Source organism: Condylura cristata, unplaced genomic scaffold (genome assembly GCF_000260355.1).
Source record: "Condylura cristata isolate star-nosed mole 26May11 unplaced genomic scaffold, ConCri1.0 scaffold00009, whole genome shotgun sequence".
Classification (NCBI taxonomy): domain Eukaryota; kingdom Metazoa; phylum Chordata; class Mammalia; order Eulipotyphla; family Talpidae; genus Condylura; species Condylura cristata.
Window position 1 is genome coordinate 26,854,910 of NW_004567110.1, and position 13,945 is coordinate 26,868,854.

General features: G+C 36.8%; 1 protein-coding gene across 2 annotated transcripts in view; it reads right to left on the bottom strand.

Moving 5' to 3' along the window:
- VPS13B (vacuolar protein sorting 13 homolog B (yeast)) overlaps positions 1–13,945 on the bottom strand; it is a 561,763-nt gene that overhangs the window by 65,336 nt on the left and 482,482 nt on the right. For both annotated transcript variants that reach the window (XM_004679695.2, XM_004679696.2), the window contains exon 43: positions 12,461–12,622. In XM_004679695.2, the coding sequence (XP_004679752.1) occupies positions 12,461–12,622 (162 nt within the window). The remainder of the gene's footprint in view (positions 1–12,460; positions 12,623–13,945) is intronic.

Here is a 13,945-nt window from a genome sequence, read left to right on the forward strand (position 1 = left end):
AATTCCATTTTCCTTTTAAATATTTAAATAAAAATGATACTGGTTGTCAGGACTCAGCTTCATCAGTGGGAGAGTGGAGTATGTTGGATGGAAATGATAAAGAGTAATTTAGGTGAGTTGAGAAATAGAAACCAAATAAGATAAAACCACCACCACCACCACCAAGATACTGTTTGATAGTAACTGATTTTGGTAAATACTCTGAATACGTGAGTCAATTGTCAGTTTTCATTTGTTTGAAAATCAATATTGACTAAATATAAATAATAGAGGAACCTAGTCAAGGTTTAAATAAAAACTTTCTTCTAAATGGTTGTCGAATGTAAAATGTAATGTTCATTATTAAGCAAAATTTAGTCTAAATGTAAAATAGAAGACATGCAAACACGTGTCCTAAGAAAAGGTTTTATGGAATCTTTTGTTTTAGTCACATGGCAATTTAGACAATTACAATAGTTATCCCTTATTTTTAATTAGCAAAAAAAGTCACAGATGGATATAAAAGAAATCCAAAATTTTTACAGTTATTTATTTTCATTTAACTAAACAGCCTTGCCATACTAAGAAAACATTTTTGTAAAGGTTAAATAAAGTATTTCATGGCAACCGCTGCTTCTTAGTGCCTGTATAACGAGAAACATGAGCCAGCCAAAGTTGTGCAAGTTGGTTTTCTTTCCCAGTCAGGGAAAGAAATCTAAGTGGTATCTAAGACCTTGTCCTAACTCATTTTATCCCCAAGTGTAAGTCAAGCAAGTCAAATATGAACTAATGCCTGAAGGGAAGTCCCTGACTCCAAAAGTATGGATTATTTCACATTTATCTTAAAATCTGCTCTTAGAGTTCTTAAAATTCACTAACTTGGCAAGTCAGGAATTATCATGAGAAATGAAATAATTTCATAACTATGAAGTCATCCAACATTCCATGCATCTGACACTCATTGGGTTTGGCCATGTCCTGGGCATTATTCTGACCTTTAGATAATAAACTCTTCAATATCCTGTTTAGCATGGAAATAATTAAAATTGTGCCACAATACAATAGGTATGCCATTGTCTTTAATAGAGTTGACTGTGTTTTTTACACAGATTTGTGGTAATAGGTTATGATTAAAGACAATCACATTATGTATGCTGAAGTCTTTAGAACATTCCTAATCAGTATTTCCCATTACTTAAAAAATGGCAAAATCCCATGCTTTAATGGCCCAGCTGCATTCCCTTTCTCCAAGCACTTGCATTAAAATTAGTTCAGTAAAGGACCTTTATGTTTAGACATCAAGAATTCACATTTGCAGAGCACTGGCTTGTGAAAAGCCTTTGAGTGTCTTGTAAAAAGCTTAAGGAATCTTCAGTACATTTTTCTCCAAAGCTATATTTCAATAACTAAAATTTATTGCCAGAAGAGGGACAGAGAGACCATTAGCAGCACCAGCAGTCATTCCTCTGGGTGCTTCGCAGCTGAAATAATCCTCAGTCATTCCTTTTCAAGCAGACGTGTAGAAAACTCCAGAAATCTGCCCTGGGACGGGATAATGTATCCTATCACAATCCTGTCTTTGCCATTTCTTGTGAAAGACTTTAAAAGTCTTAACTAGGTCATATTGCAAACCATTTTTATAAAGTAACTTTGAAATACACAGAAAAAAAGAAAACCGAACCCCAAACTTCTGCCTCTGATTTAATACATTACAGAGTAAAGGTATTTCCCAAAAGAAAATAAAGAAATTTCAAAAACTCTCTCCATTAGATACTTAATGATCAAAACAGGGCCCTGTTTACTTCTACTGGTGACTTCATAAGGCACTATAACCTTCCTCTAAGAATGTTAAATTTCCTGGACTTTCTCATGAAACTGAAAATATTTTAATAGAGAAAGGTGAAGGGACTGGGTCTCCGGTCTGCTATGTGGCTGCTCCACTTACTTCTGAAAACTGAAATAAAAATGCAGTTGATGGTGACTGGGTAGTAGGTCCAGCTTACTCAAATGGAGTCAGAAGTTTACAGAGTATTTTGGATTAAAATCCTTGCCAGATGGTCCCAAGAAGTGTTTACCTCACTGCTGATTTTAGTGATCCTAATGTCAGCAACAATAAAAAGCTTGTTTGTGCCACCAGGGAGCACAGGCATACAATTTTCTTCCCCAAATGGAATGGCTAGCTGCAGACAGCCACCTAATACAACTAATAAGGATGACACTGGGCTTCTGGGGGAACAATTTCTAGGATTAGAGAGGTAACACATGGCAACTTTAACTTGCAATGTCAGATAATTTAAATTTATAATATTTAGTAATTATACTATGTACTTCATTTTATAATAAATAAAAATGCTTAATGGAATACTCAAAAAGTTTAAATGAAAATGGGAAGAACTGAATAGTGTATACTGAATATACACTAGTTGATCCTCTCCCTGAGTGTTCTACTATTTTATAGTGGGTATCCTTGAGGTCAGTGGGAGGTGAAAGGAGTGGAGACCAGAAGCAATTTTTCATTAAGAGTCCAAATGTGTTAACAATATACTGAAGCATATATTTTGAGTTCAGCGGACCTGCTTGTGTGTGTAGTATATACAATAGCATTCAGCATAATGTAAGGAATACTGCTGATCATTTTATATTGTTAGAATAACTAAGCTTTTAAATCTATGTTCTTGAGAAATGTCAGAAACTTGTGAGACATCTCAACTGTGACTATTTGCTGAATGCCTATAATAAGCAAAATACAGTAGTAGCTATTGTGGAAAAACACTTAAAGTGTCACGTGATTTGGATTCCTTCATTATCTCCCTGGTAACATTTTATACCAGTAATAATTCCTCCTCTTTTCTGCATCAACCTTTTCGCCACTTATTTTTTCTCAGAAACAAACATGACTTAAATTTCATCCATTTAAAGCCTTTGTTTGACCCTGCAGCTCTCTTTCACTAACAGCCATCAAGTTAAAAAAGAAAAAATCATGCCTATTCTATTTCCTTCCCTCCCATTCATTTCTCAGCTCACAATAATCTCATATCTATCTTGCCACTGAAAATGCTTCCTTGAGCCATGAACAACCTCCCGATAGCCAAATACAATGGTCTAGAACTTTATGTATTGCCCTTTCTTGGCTGTTAGAGCATCACTGTATCCAAGCTTTCCTGCTATGTCTTGGTTTTCCTAATACCACTTTTCAGTGGATCTCATTCCTTTGTCTAACCCCTAAATTCTATTGATTCTTATTTCTATAACAGTTACTCTATATTTGTATCACTATTTTGTTCTAGAGCAAGAGATAACTAATAAAGTCCTCTTTTCTTAGTATTCTCTCCTTGGGCATTCTTATCTATTCCTGGGCACTGATGATATGCAACATTTATGTCTATATGCCAGATTAATTTTAAGCAACAGATTTCTACACTTAAGGCTGTTTTTCATGGCCACTTGGATGTCTGGTTAGGAAAGGAAAAGGAAGGGCAAGGGACTTGTGTTACAGAGAGGTGAATTCTTTACAAGGTACCTTTTTTTGTTTTTTGTTTTTTTTTTTTTTTACAAGGTACCTTTTAAATACTATTTCACAAGAGTATTCATAGTACTCTCCTAATTTGCAGAGGAGGAAGCTGAAGTCCCAAGGAATTCAGAAACTGTCCAATCTTACAGTTGACAAACTTTAGGAGTAAAACCCAGATATTTTTGATTTCACACCTGGACTATTCTATCATATCCTTCCTCTGTCAAAGTAATATTAAAAACTCAACACATCCAAGGGCTCTCTCTGGTGGCGCAGAGGGTTAAAGCACAGCAATAAGCAGCTAAAGCCACTTCAGCATGAGTTCGATCCCCACCTACCTGGGAGGTAACCACATGGCGTGGCAGACCTCTCCTGACCCGCCCATTGCTCCCCTCGGCAGTGTACTTCATCAGTCAATCTGTTCTGCTCCCCACTGTCTCTGGTGAATCTTCTCTCCAACCCACACCTCTGGCCTATACTCCAGTTCTGTATGTATAAATACATAAATCTTAAAAAAAAAAATCAACGTATCCAAAATGGACATTAGGGGCAACCCTATGTTTGTATTACTATTTTACTATACTTTCTCATTCTTGGTCTCAAAAAATACTGTCCTCCTAAGTTCTCTGTCTTGGTGAACAACAATATTATTAATACCAACTGTCATTTAGGTCTGAAACCTCTGACTCCAACCCCTCTTTCACGATCAACATGCCAATCTTAGTGATTATAATCTCCCATATTTTTCCCACTCAGATCTCTCCCAAGGTAAACCTTCTCATAGCACTTTAAAGATTTTGTTCCATTGTCTTCTAGCCTTCATTGGAAAGAGAGGTCCAGAGTGACTTGATAATTGTTACTTCCCTATCGGTAATGTGTCACTTTCCTTGGCCAGCTTTTAAGATATCCTCCCTACCTTTGGTTTTTGTTAAGATTTATCATGAGGTGCCTGAGTGTGAAATGCTTTGAAATTCCTCTTTGGAGTGTTCTGAGCTTCTTGGATCTGCACAATTCTATCTTTCACAGAAATTGGGAAATTTTTTTGAAATCAGTTCTTTAAAAATTTTAGCCCCATTTTTCTATTATTTTTGGATTGCAATTATTCATACATAATGAGACCCTTATAAATTGTCCCAAAGATTCCTGATGTTCTATTCACTTTGAATCTACTTTCCATTCACTTCTTCATATTGGATGATTTTTATCAATCTATCTTCAAATTTATTTTTTCTTGACATATTGTATTTCTATTAGAAATAAATATCACAATTTAGCAGCTTAAAGCAATACACATTTACTATCTCTCATACCTTATCTGGGTAATCTACTCAAGGTCTCACAAGACTATAGCTGTGGTAGTCTGGTAGTCCTCAAGGCAAAACCACACACAAAAAAAGAAAGAAGAAAAATTCACTCTGCACATATTATTTGCTCAAAGTTTTAAGTCTGCTCCAAAATTTGTCTGTTTAAATTTTGGTCCCCATGGCCCTCAGGTAGTTGTTTTTGTGTTTTCAGAATTTGTAGCTGTTATTTATAGAAAGATGTTAGGTATTTACACCAATCTTGGTTCACTTTTATCTTGGTTCAGATGTTAGCTATCATTTCTTTTACTCCTGGACTATTACCCCTGTCTATACCGCTTTGTTTATATATTCTCAGTCTCTTCTACACTGTCCTTTCGACGATACCACAGGAATCTTTCCCAAATACAAACATGATCCTGGTATTGCTCTACTTAAAACCCATCAGTAGCCAAAGCTGTGTCCACTACATGCAAAAAACCCCTCAAAATGAATTGCTATACTCTTTAGAACTCTCCCAAAAGATGGTGCATTTGACCTAGTGCATACTTGTAAAAACAACTGCTAAGTATTTGGGAATTTTGTGAGCTGATTGTTAAATCACTGGAAACTTGAAAGAAGCTATGGTGGGAGCATTTACAACATGAAAATTGGCTAATCCTGCAATCAGGGCATTTCTGCTACTGCTATCCACTAGCCAATGTTCCAGCACACATCTCTTCAGCAAGGTGCGCAATTTTTATGGCTGAGCTATTCTGAACAAAATCTGAATATTCTTGAATGTGACATATTTATGTATTTCCTTGGTTCTGCCTGATGTATTCCCTCCTAGTGTCTACTGTGCCAATTTCCACTCATCCTTTAAACCCAGCCTCTGTGGAAAGTCAACTACGACCTTGCTGGGTTTGTAGATTATCTTGCCTTTGTGTCACCATGCTTCAAGATAGTATTAAAACTGCTTACACAGCATATCAGGACCCTCATGACCTTCATCTACTTTCTCCTCTTGCATCTCTACACATGTACTCTACATTGTAACTACATTAGTTTAGTTCCTCTGCTCCTGCATGCTGTTTCATGCCTCTATGGCTTCCAAACATGTTGGCTTCTCTATTTGGAATACTACATTGTCTTAGTCAACTCTCAAATACTTAGAGTTCAATACACACAATCCTTTTACCAGATGTTGCCTCTCATCCTCATGTTAGATTTGGAAACATTTTCTTTGAGTTGTCATTAAGACTGTCCCTATCCAGCTGCACCTGATTTTATTTCCGGACTCTCTCGCTTTTCCTTTCCATGGCTAGTGTTTTATTTCAGTCATCCACCATTTCTCCCTGTTTTGAGCTTCTTCAATACCCTGACAGATAACTGTCTATAATAATTTACTTTTTTGAATTCATTATATAAATTCCTCAGCAAAGTGTGTGTCTGTAATTACACACAATAAATGAATATTTACTGATTAAAAATTAATCAAGAGATTTTTGTTAATTTAAGAGGTGAATTAAATAAGCAGCTACAGAGAATTGATGGTAGCAAGGGCTGTGAGTAGACTGACTCAGGCCTTGGCTGTTAGGGAATTTAGGTTATTATTTCATATGTAGTGAGGAAAACTAACGGTTTTTGACAGAAGAGTGTAATAATCAAGATATAGTCTGAAAGACAGACAGAAGTAGGGCAAAGCCTTTACTAAGAGAATAAAAAAAAATCTATTGCAGTAGCTCATTTGAGAATAAAGATAAGCTTTCTTGATATATCACCATATTTGACATTTTTAAAGTTATTATTTGAGATTCTTATCTTTTGGCCTGCATATAAATTTTTCCAGGTTTTCACTTAACTTTTCTCAGATCTAATTATACCTTTTATTTTAAGAAGTTGAAAAAGTATCTAAAATAACATCTTAACTTACCATGCAGGTAATCACTGGTAACATTTTAATATATTTCCTTCTAGTAGTTTTCTATGCATTTGTTCCTATATTGTTAAGATCATAATGTATTTATAAAATTTTATATCTTGCTTTTCTGACAAATATGATAGCACTTCCCTTTTCTATGTAAAAGTCCATAATAATGTTTTTTTTTTAATAGACAAAGATTTATTTATTTGTGCATACAGAACTGGGGTACAGGCCAGAGGCTCAGGGGTGGCGACAGGCTTCACCAGAGACAGTGGGGAGCAGAACAGAGAGATCTACGAAGTACACTGCTGAGGGGAGCAGCGGGCGGGTCAGGAGAGGTCTGCCGCGCCATGTGGTCACCTCCGGGGCAGGCAGGGATCGAACTTATGCTGAAGTGGCTTTAGCTTCTCAGTGCTGTGCTTTAACCTGCTGCGCCACCAGGGAGGGCCCATAATAATTTGTTTTAAAAGATATTCCAGAATTTATTTAACTGCTTAACTGAAAGTGAAATTTTGGTGTTAAAATTTCTTTTGCTACTATAAGTAACATTGTTATCAATATTTTTGTAAAGTATTTTAATTTGGTCCTTTTTTTTTTTTTATTTATGCTTACAGAACTGGGGTACAAGCCAGAGGTGCAGGGGCGGTGAGAGGCTTCACCAGAGACAAAGAAGAGAGCAGAACAAGGAGCAGAACAGGCAGAATGACAAGGTGCACTGCTGAGGGGAGCAGTGGGTGGGTCAGGAAAGGTCTGCCGTGCTATGTGGATCACCTCCAGGGCTGGGGATTGAACTCGCACTGAAGAAGCTGCGCCTAGCTTGTAGTGTTGTGTCCTAACCCATTGTGCCACCAGGGAGGGCCCAATATGGTTATTTAATAGAAGATTACTAGTAGAAGATTTACTGGGTGAGTGGTTATGGTTATTTTAATAGCTATTATACTTATCAAACTGCTTCCAGAAAAAAAAAAAAAGGATCAATGCCATTTACACCTTCAGTGTGTGATAACGTCTTCTCATTTGTCCTTTCTAAACAATTTTTAACAACCATGCAATGTCATATAAGAGCACAGGTGAACATCTGAGAAAGTTTATTAGTTTCAACACTTTAGCCACCACAGGCTATTTCCTTGCCTCCCTAAGTCTACCTTTTAAGTTGTAACTGTGGCAACAAGCAATGTGTTTTTTCTCTGGATATATGTGTACACACACATTATATAACTGGAAATGCAAAGACAGCTGACCCCGAATTAGTCTAGTTTGTGAAACTGGTAACTGACACTAACTACTGTAAGATAGGCAGATACTCAAAATCTGTTACTTTCCCTTCAAACAGGAGGAAAAAGGGATCAAATCTAACATCACAGAATTTTTACATTCAAAAAAAGAGACCTGGAAAACTATCTAGACACTGATTAGCTCAGAAAAAGCATAATAAAAATATTTTACTGCTATTTGATGAGCACAGGTTGACCATGTAAGAGCTAAATGTAAACTATTACCTGTCATTTATCCATAATATCTCAGACATTGCAAAATATTCAAGGGTTAGGAATACTATTTAGAGTGGAGTGAGAATAATTTAATAGCTCTAGCTCACTATATTTCATCGACTGAATGATCTTAAAGCAGGGATTGGCAAACTGCTAGTGGGCCAAATCTGACATGCCACCTATTTTCGTGTATCTTGTGAACTAAGAGTAGTTTTTGTATTTGTAAATGGTTGGGAAAAAATAAAAAATACATCATGATGTGTGAAAATGATTGAAATTCAAATTTCATTGCTTGTGAATTACAGTCATCTTGGAACACAGATACATGAATATAGCTGCTTTTGTGCAGCAGGAGTGGCTGTGACAAACTGTGAGGCCCTAAAAACACAATCAGTTATCTCCTATCTGGCCTCAAGTAGAAAAGGTTGCCCCACTTCTTATAGCAAGACATGAATTTACATTTTTATCACTAAATCTGATTAGTACTTTCCAGATGCTCTTTGATATTCTCATCATAGTACATTTTGCATTCTCATCATAGTACATTTTGCATTTTCTAAATATCTGCCATTTTTCATGAGTTTATGGAACTTTCCATTACATCCATTTTAAAGAAGTATTTTGTTATTTTCTATTGTTCTTTCTAGAGCCTATTTTCATCTTAACTGATGGCTTGGTCACTAAAGTTATGTCCTTGCTAGCTAGAACTTGAAGCTCTAAAACGATGCTTAAACTATAACTTGATTGTTCTGAGGGTAAATATAAATTAGTACATGCAAGGTAGAGGCACTCCTACTTTAAATAGGTTAAAAATAGTGTGCTCTAAAAGGTGAGCTTGAATAGCCTATACACAAATCCAACCAATGAATACTGGTGGAGCCATATTTAATTTGGCTAAATAAAAGATTCTCTTGACATTGAGCTACACATACTGCCCATTTTCTGGGGGAAAGGTAACATAAACTCACATTTCTGGTCCCTAGATTCAACCCTATATAATGAGAAGGACTTCTCTGAAGACTAATCTCTTGCTGGTTATTGTAGTCATTCAATCTAATCTGAAATCTACTGAAGTGTGATATTTAAGGGCCTTTTTTGGTGGCACATATGACTGTGCAGCAGAATATGTTCAATTATTCTTGGGGAAAAAGTTTTGTTCTTCGTTTGTTTGTTTAGGCAAGAAACTGTTGTTGGAGATCCAGCATTTTAAGTGATTCTACCTCGGAACATGTGTTAGAAACTATAAGGAGCATTTATAACTTTTCAATTCTCAAAGATTTTCCAGCTTTGGATTTCTGGAATTGGTTGTGTCCATGTTTCTTCCCATCCTGTTGGGACTCACTGTTGTTAGCAACCTCCTGTGTGGTTCTAAGATATGTGACCTCTTTGAAACCTTTCCAGGTGTCATTGCCACTTTCTTGATCTCTGCAATATAAACTACATTGTTTAGTGGAGTTAAGTTCTATGAACTTTAGAAATCCTCCCTGAGACTATGAATTGAGTAACACCCATAAACATGCATAGCATAAACATGCAGACACAAATGTTTCTAAAATCAAGCCTGCTGGGCAATGTAGGATATGACTTGGAGTTTGAAAAAGGAACAGTTTGCTCACTTGTGGGTCTGTGACTACCTCCAGGTGCAGAGTGAAACTAAGTGGCGAGTTTTTCTGAACTTCAGATGTAATCTCTTATTAGAACAGGCAGAATTTGCAATCATGGATGTAAAGAATTCCATGAAGACCTTCTGGGGCCAATAAGGCCTCTGGCTTTAGAGGATCCTAAAACATACTTCCTTCAGCATACACAGATATAGTATAGAGACAGTGTTTTTATAATTTTGCTCTGAGTTTTACCCTGAAAATTATAATGATCACAGCTCATCTTAAGTAGAAATAAAACTATTTGTCTCCAATTTGTCATTAAAATGCTCTCACTGCTTTCAGTAATATAGTTAAAAGTTTGCAAGGGTGCATACTGGACTGAGAATTCCCTATCAACCTACTTTAAATGTGGAGTATTATGCTAATTATTTCTTAGCCCTTCTCTGTTAGCTTTACAGCTTGGATATTCTAACAGATAAATCATGTGGCCTAAACCTAGGAGAGTCTGGAAGGGTATGGCATTCATATACTGTTAATCAAAAGATAATGGGATTCAATCCCAACTCTACCACTCTCTAACTAATGTTAATGTTTTTGTCTCTTTATCTATAAAGTGAGCATAACAAATAATACAGACCACACAGGAATACAGTGAAAACAAAACTAATAAACCTTGAAAAAGTACAAAGTATTCATATGAAAGGTTTAATCTTAGCAATGGTCATTCATCCGCCCTTCTTTTCTGTTGCTCTCCTTCTCACCCAGAAGCTGTACATCCTTAAGGAAGAACACTGTGTTTGTATGATTCCCCTTCCATCCTGGCTCCAATGTCCTGGAAATCTTGAGCGCCATAGGCTATGCACCTTAAAATGGCCAAGGGAGAGTTAAGCTTCCTTTGTTTTGCTTCCTAGTGGCTAAGGTCTGCAGAGTTACTGCAGCATCTTGGAGACTGGGAACGCAACTGCCACTGAAGCGGCTCAGAAATTCTAAAGATTATATGGGTATTAGCCTGGTTTGTCTCTGGGTGTTGTGGACTTAAAGCGCTAATTTTTGGGGTCTATGTATCTCTATGTTCTCTCTCTTGAAAGAATAAAACATATGAAATGAAATTTCATTTTGAAATAAAATGTTCTCTAACTATGCTATCTGGAGTAAACCATCCACTTAAAATCTCTAATAAGGGGCCCTCCCTGGTGGCGCAGATGGTTAAAGCACAGCACTAAGAAGCTTAAGCCACTTCCGCATGAGTTTGACCCCTGCCTGCCCAGAGGAGTTCCACGTGGCGTGGCAGACCTCTCCTGACCCGCCCGCTGCTCCCCTCAACAGTGTACTTCGTCGATCTGCCTGCTCTGCTCCCCACTCTGTCTCTGGTGAATCCTCTCACCCTCTGCATCTCTGGCCTGTACCCCAGTTCTGTACGAATAAATATAAAAAAACCCCACACCTCTAATAAGGAAATATTTACAGAAGAAAATTAGAAAATAAAGGCATGTCATTCACTCTAAAAACATTAGTACAACATCATGTGAGAAACTTTTATAAAAACTTTTATTTAAAAAGGTTTAATGTAGTAATGTCCTGTCAGATTAACTAGAATTAAATATACTTAAGAAGAATTGTATTATAACTACTTTTCCAAATTTACTTCAAATGGTGTGTCAATATGATGAAAAAGAAGTAGAATTCGAATCTAGCTACTGCAAAAAAAAAAAAAAAGAAAGAAAGAAAGAGAGAAAGAAAGAGGTAGCCAGAGGGTGTAACATATTCTGAAGTTGGTCTATAGGCCAGATGGGAAAACTTGTTCTCTAATCTAATGACTTTCTTTTAATCACAAGCAGACAAGTAGTTTCCTTATTACCCAGAGTCTTAGAAATACATTATTCTTAAGAGTACTTCCTAGGATTTCTTTTACTCATTTAAGACCACATCTTTGTGTTTAATTCATCCTCATATTATTCCTGCAGGGCACATCCTTCTAATTATTCCCATGTAAAGTGACAGGAAAATGAAATTATACCACTTGGAAAACAGATATTCTTTGCTATGTCCTTTCTCAGCATTCTCTTGGACACATTTTGTCACTGTGCTTACTTCATTACAGATCACGAGCTGTCTGAAGAGGGCAAGAACTATGACTTCCCTGGCTTTGAATTCCGAGTGTGTAACACATGCCTGGCACAGAGTATGCACATGGCACAAATCTGAATTAAAGAGTAATAATACTCAACACATAGTGCTTACAAAATACCAAGTACTACTCTAGTTCTTCATGCATATTAGCTCACTTAGTCCTCAAAACCCCAGGAAATGGGTATTATTTTTAAACTCATTTTACCTGTGAGAAAATCGAAGCACATAAAATAAAGCAAAGGAACACAGAGCCATGATCCAAATCTCTGAACAGTTGCTCTATAGGCCAGCTTCATAACCACCACAGGATACTGCATCACCAGCACCATGCTGGAGAGAAGATGCTACTCCCAGCTAGCATGGGTGCACTGTGCTCTGCTCTCTAAATGTTTCTGGGTTTCCATCAGATGTGGCTACACTTGTGGGGCCCCTTGGGAGACTTAAAAAAGGAAGTAAATGGACACAGGCACACAAATGCAGTATAAAACAAATCCTCAACCTTAACAATTGCTGTGTTTGTAAGGCTGTTTGTCAAATACCTGTGGGGATTTGTGAGAACGCCAGCTGTACTGGTGACTACGGAGACTCGCCAGTAGAATATTTTCATCAGTATCCACCTGGCCAAACCGCAGTGTCTCCTGTGTGTCATTACAGATCACAAAATGGCTGAAGACCAACTCCTCTACCTCAGGGCATTTGTTCTGAAAGAAAAAGAATAGGAAAGCCAACGTGCATCAGATTAATTGCAAGATGTTTGGCAGCTGTCTGCCCAGTGGCGATTGTTACAACACAGAAACACTAAAAGATCTGTTGTCATTAGCTCTGGTATACAAAGTATTCTATACTTCCAGGATAAGCACCAAAAATACCTTAAAGAGATCTCAAATGTTCCAAGAATATGTTTTGATTTATACTCCTGCAAAATAAATCATTCATACAGAAGAGTAAAAGAACAATAAGATCCCTCAAACTTTTAACATTTTAAAATGAATTAACATATACTGGGTAGTGCACGTTTTTTAAGCAGAGTACTGGAGGCTAGAATTACCATGTCCCCGGTCTTCTAAATGCAACAATCACGACCAATTATCCAAGCCACAGTTTGTACCCTACAGAAAGTAAGGATCATTTAGGTAATACATCCCCAGATTTGTTAAGGGGGAGAAAGGAGGAGGGTGTGTTGTGTGTACATGTATAAATATGCTCAGGGAGAGATGTAAATAAGACCATAACGTTCCCTCTATTCTAAAGAAGCTGAAAACACAAAACAGATCAACTCCAGAATCAGTGTAAGCCAAGTTGCAGTTTTCAAAGAAATGTAAGTTGAAAAACAGTTGTTGATGTCTGTTTCAACTAATAGTCATCAACAAATGTCTTCCATTAATCCACTGAGGCTCAGCAAGTTACTCCTATGCTTCTGTATTGATACTGCCTCTTCAACATAATAGTGTCTCCATTATGTTGTTATAGAAGTAATAGATGTTGTTATAATAAACACTGCAAAGTAGTAGTGTTTCTGTGCTTATTCTTTCATTTCTGATTAGGTTATGGGTTAAAAAAAGTATTTCTTGTAAACTAAAAGCATAGCTACATAAATGAATAACTTGAGAATACAAGAGAAAAAAATTCAGAGAATCAATTTACAAACAATGTGACTGATGAGTCCCCAACAGGCCTCAATATCCCTGAAGGAAAAAGAAAAAAAGGAGCTGTCACTCACAAATAGTGTTATTTAAGTGACTATGAAGGCTGAAGCCAAGAAGTCTATGGACGAATGTCCTGGAATCCAGACTGAATTAAGACCAGACTGGACCTAGAACCTAATCTAGAAAAGAATTATTTTGGGAAATAGAATCCACTTCTAGTCATCTAGTCCCCCAAGTAGGTAGACAGTGCTCTGTGGCTACAATTGGCTAGGAGGCCCCCAAATAGCTCATTATTCTAAAGCTCTATTCTCACTGGACTGCTCTATTCTCTCAGAGTAGAAAGTTTTGTTTGATGGCTACACTGATCACCAAGAGTCT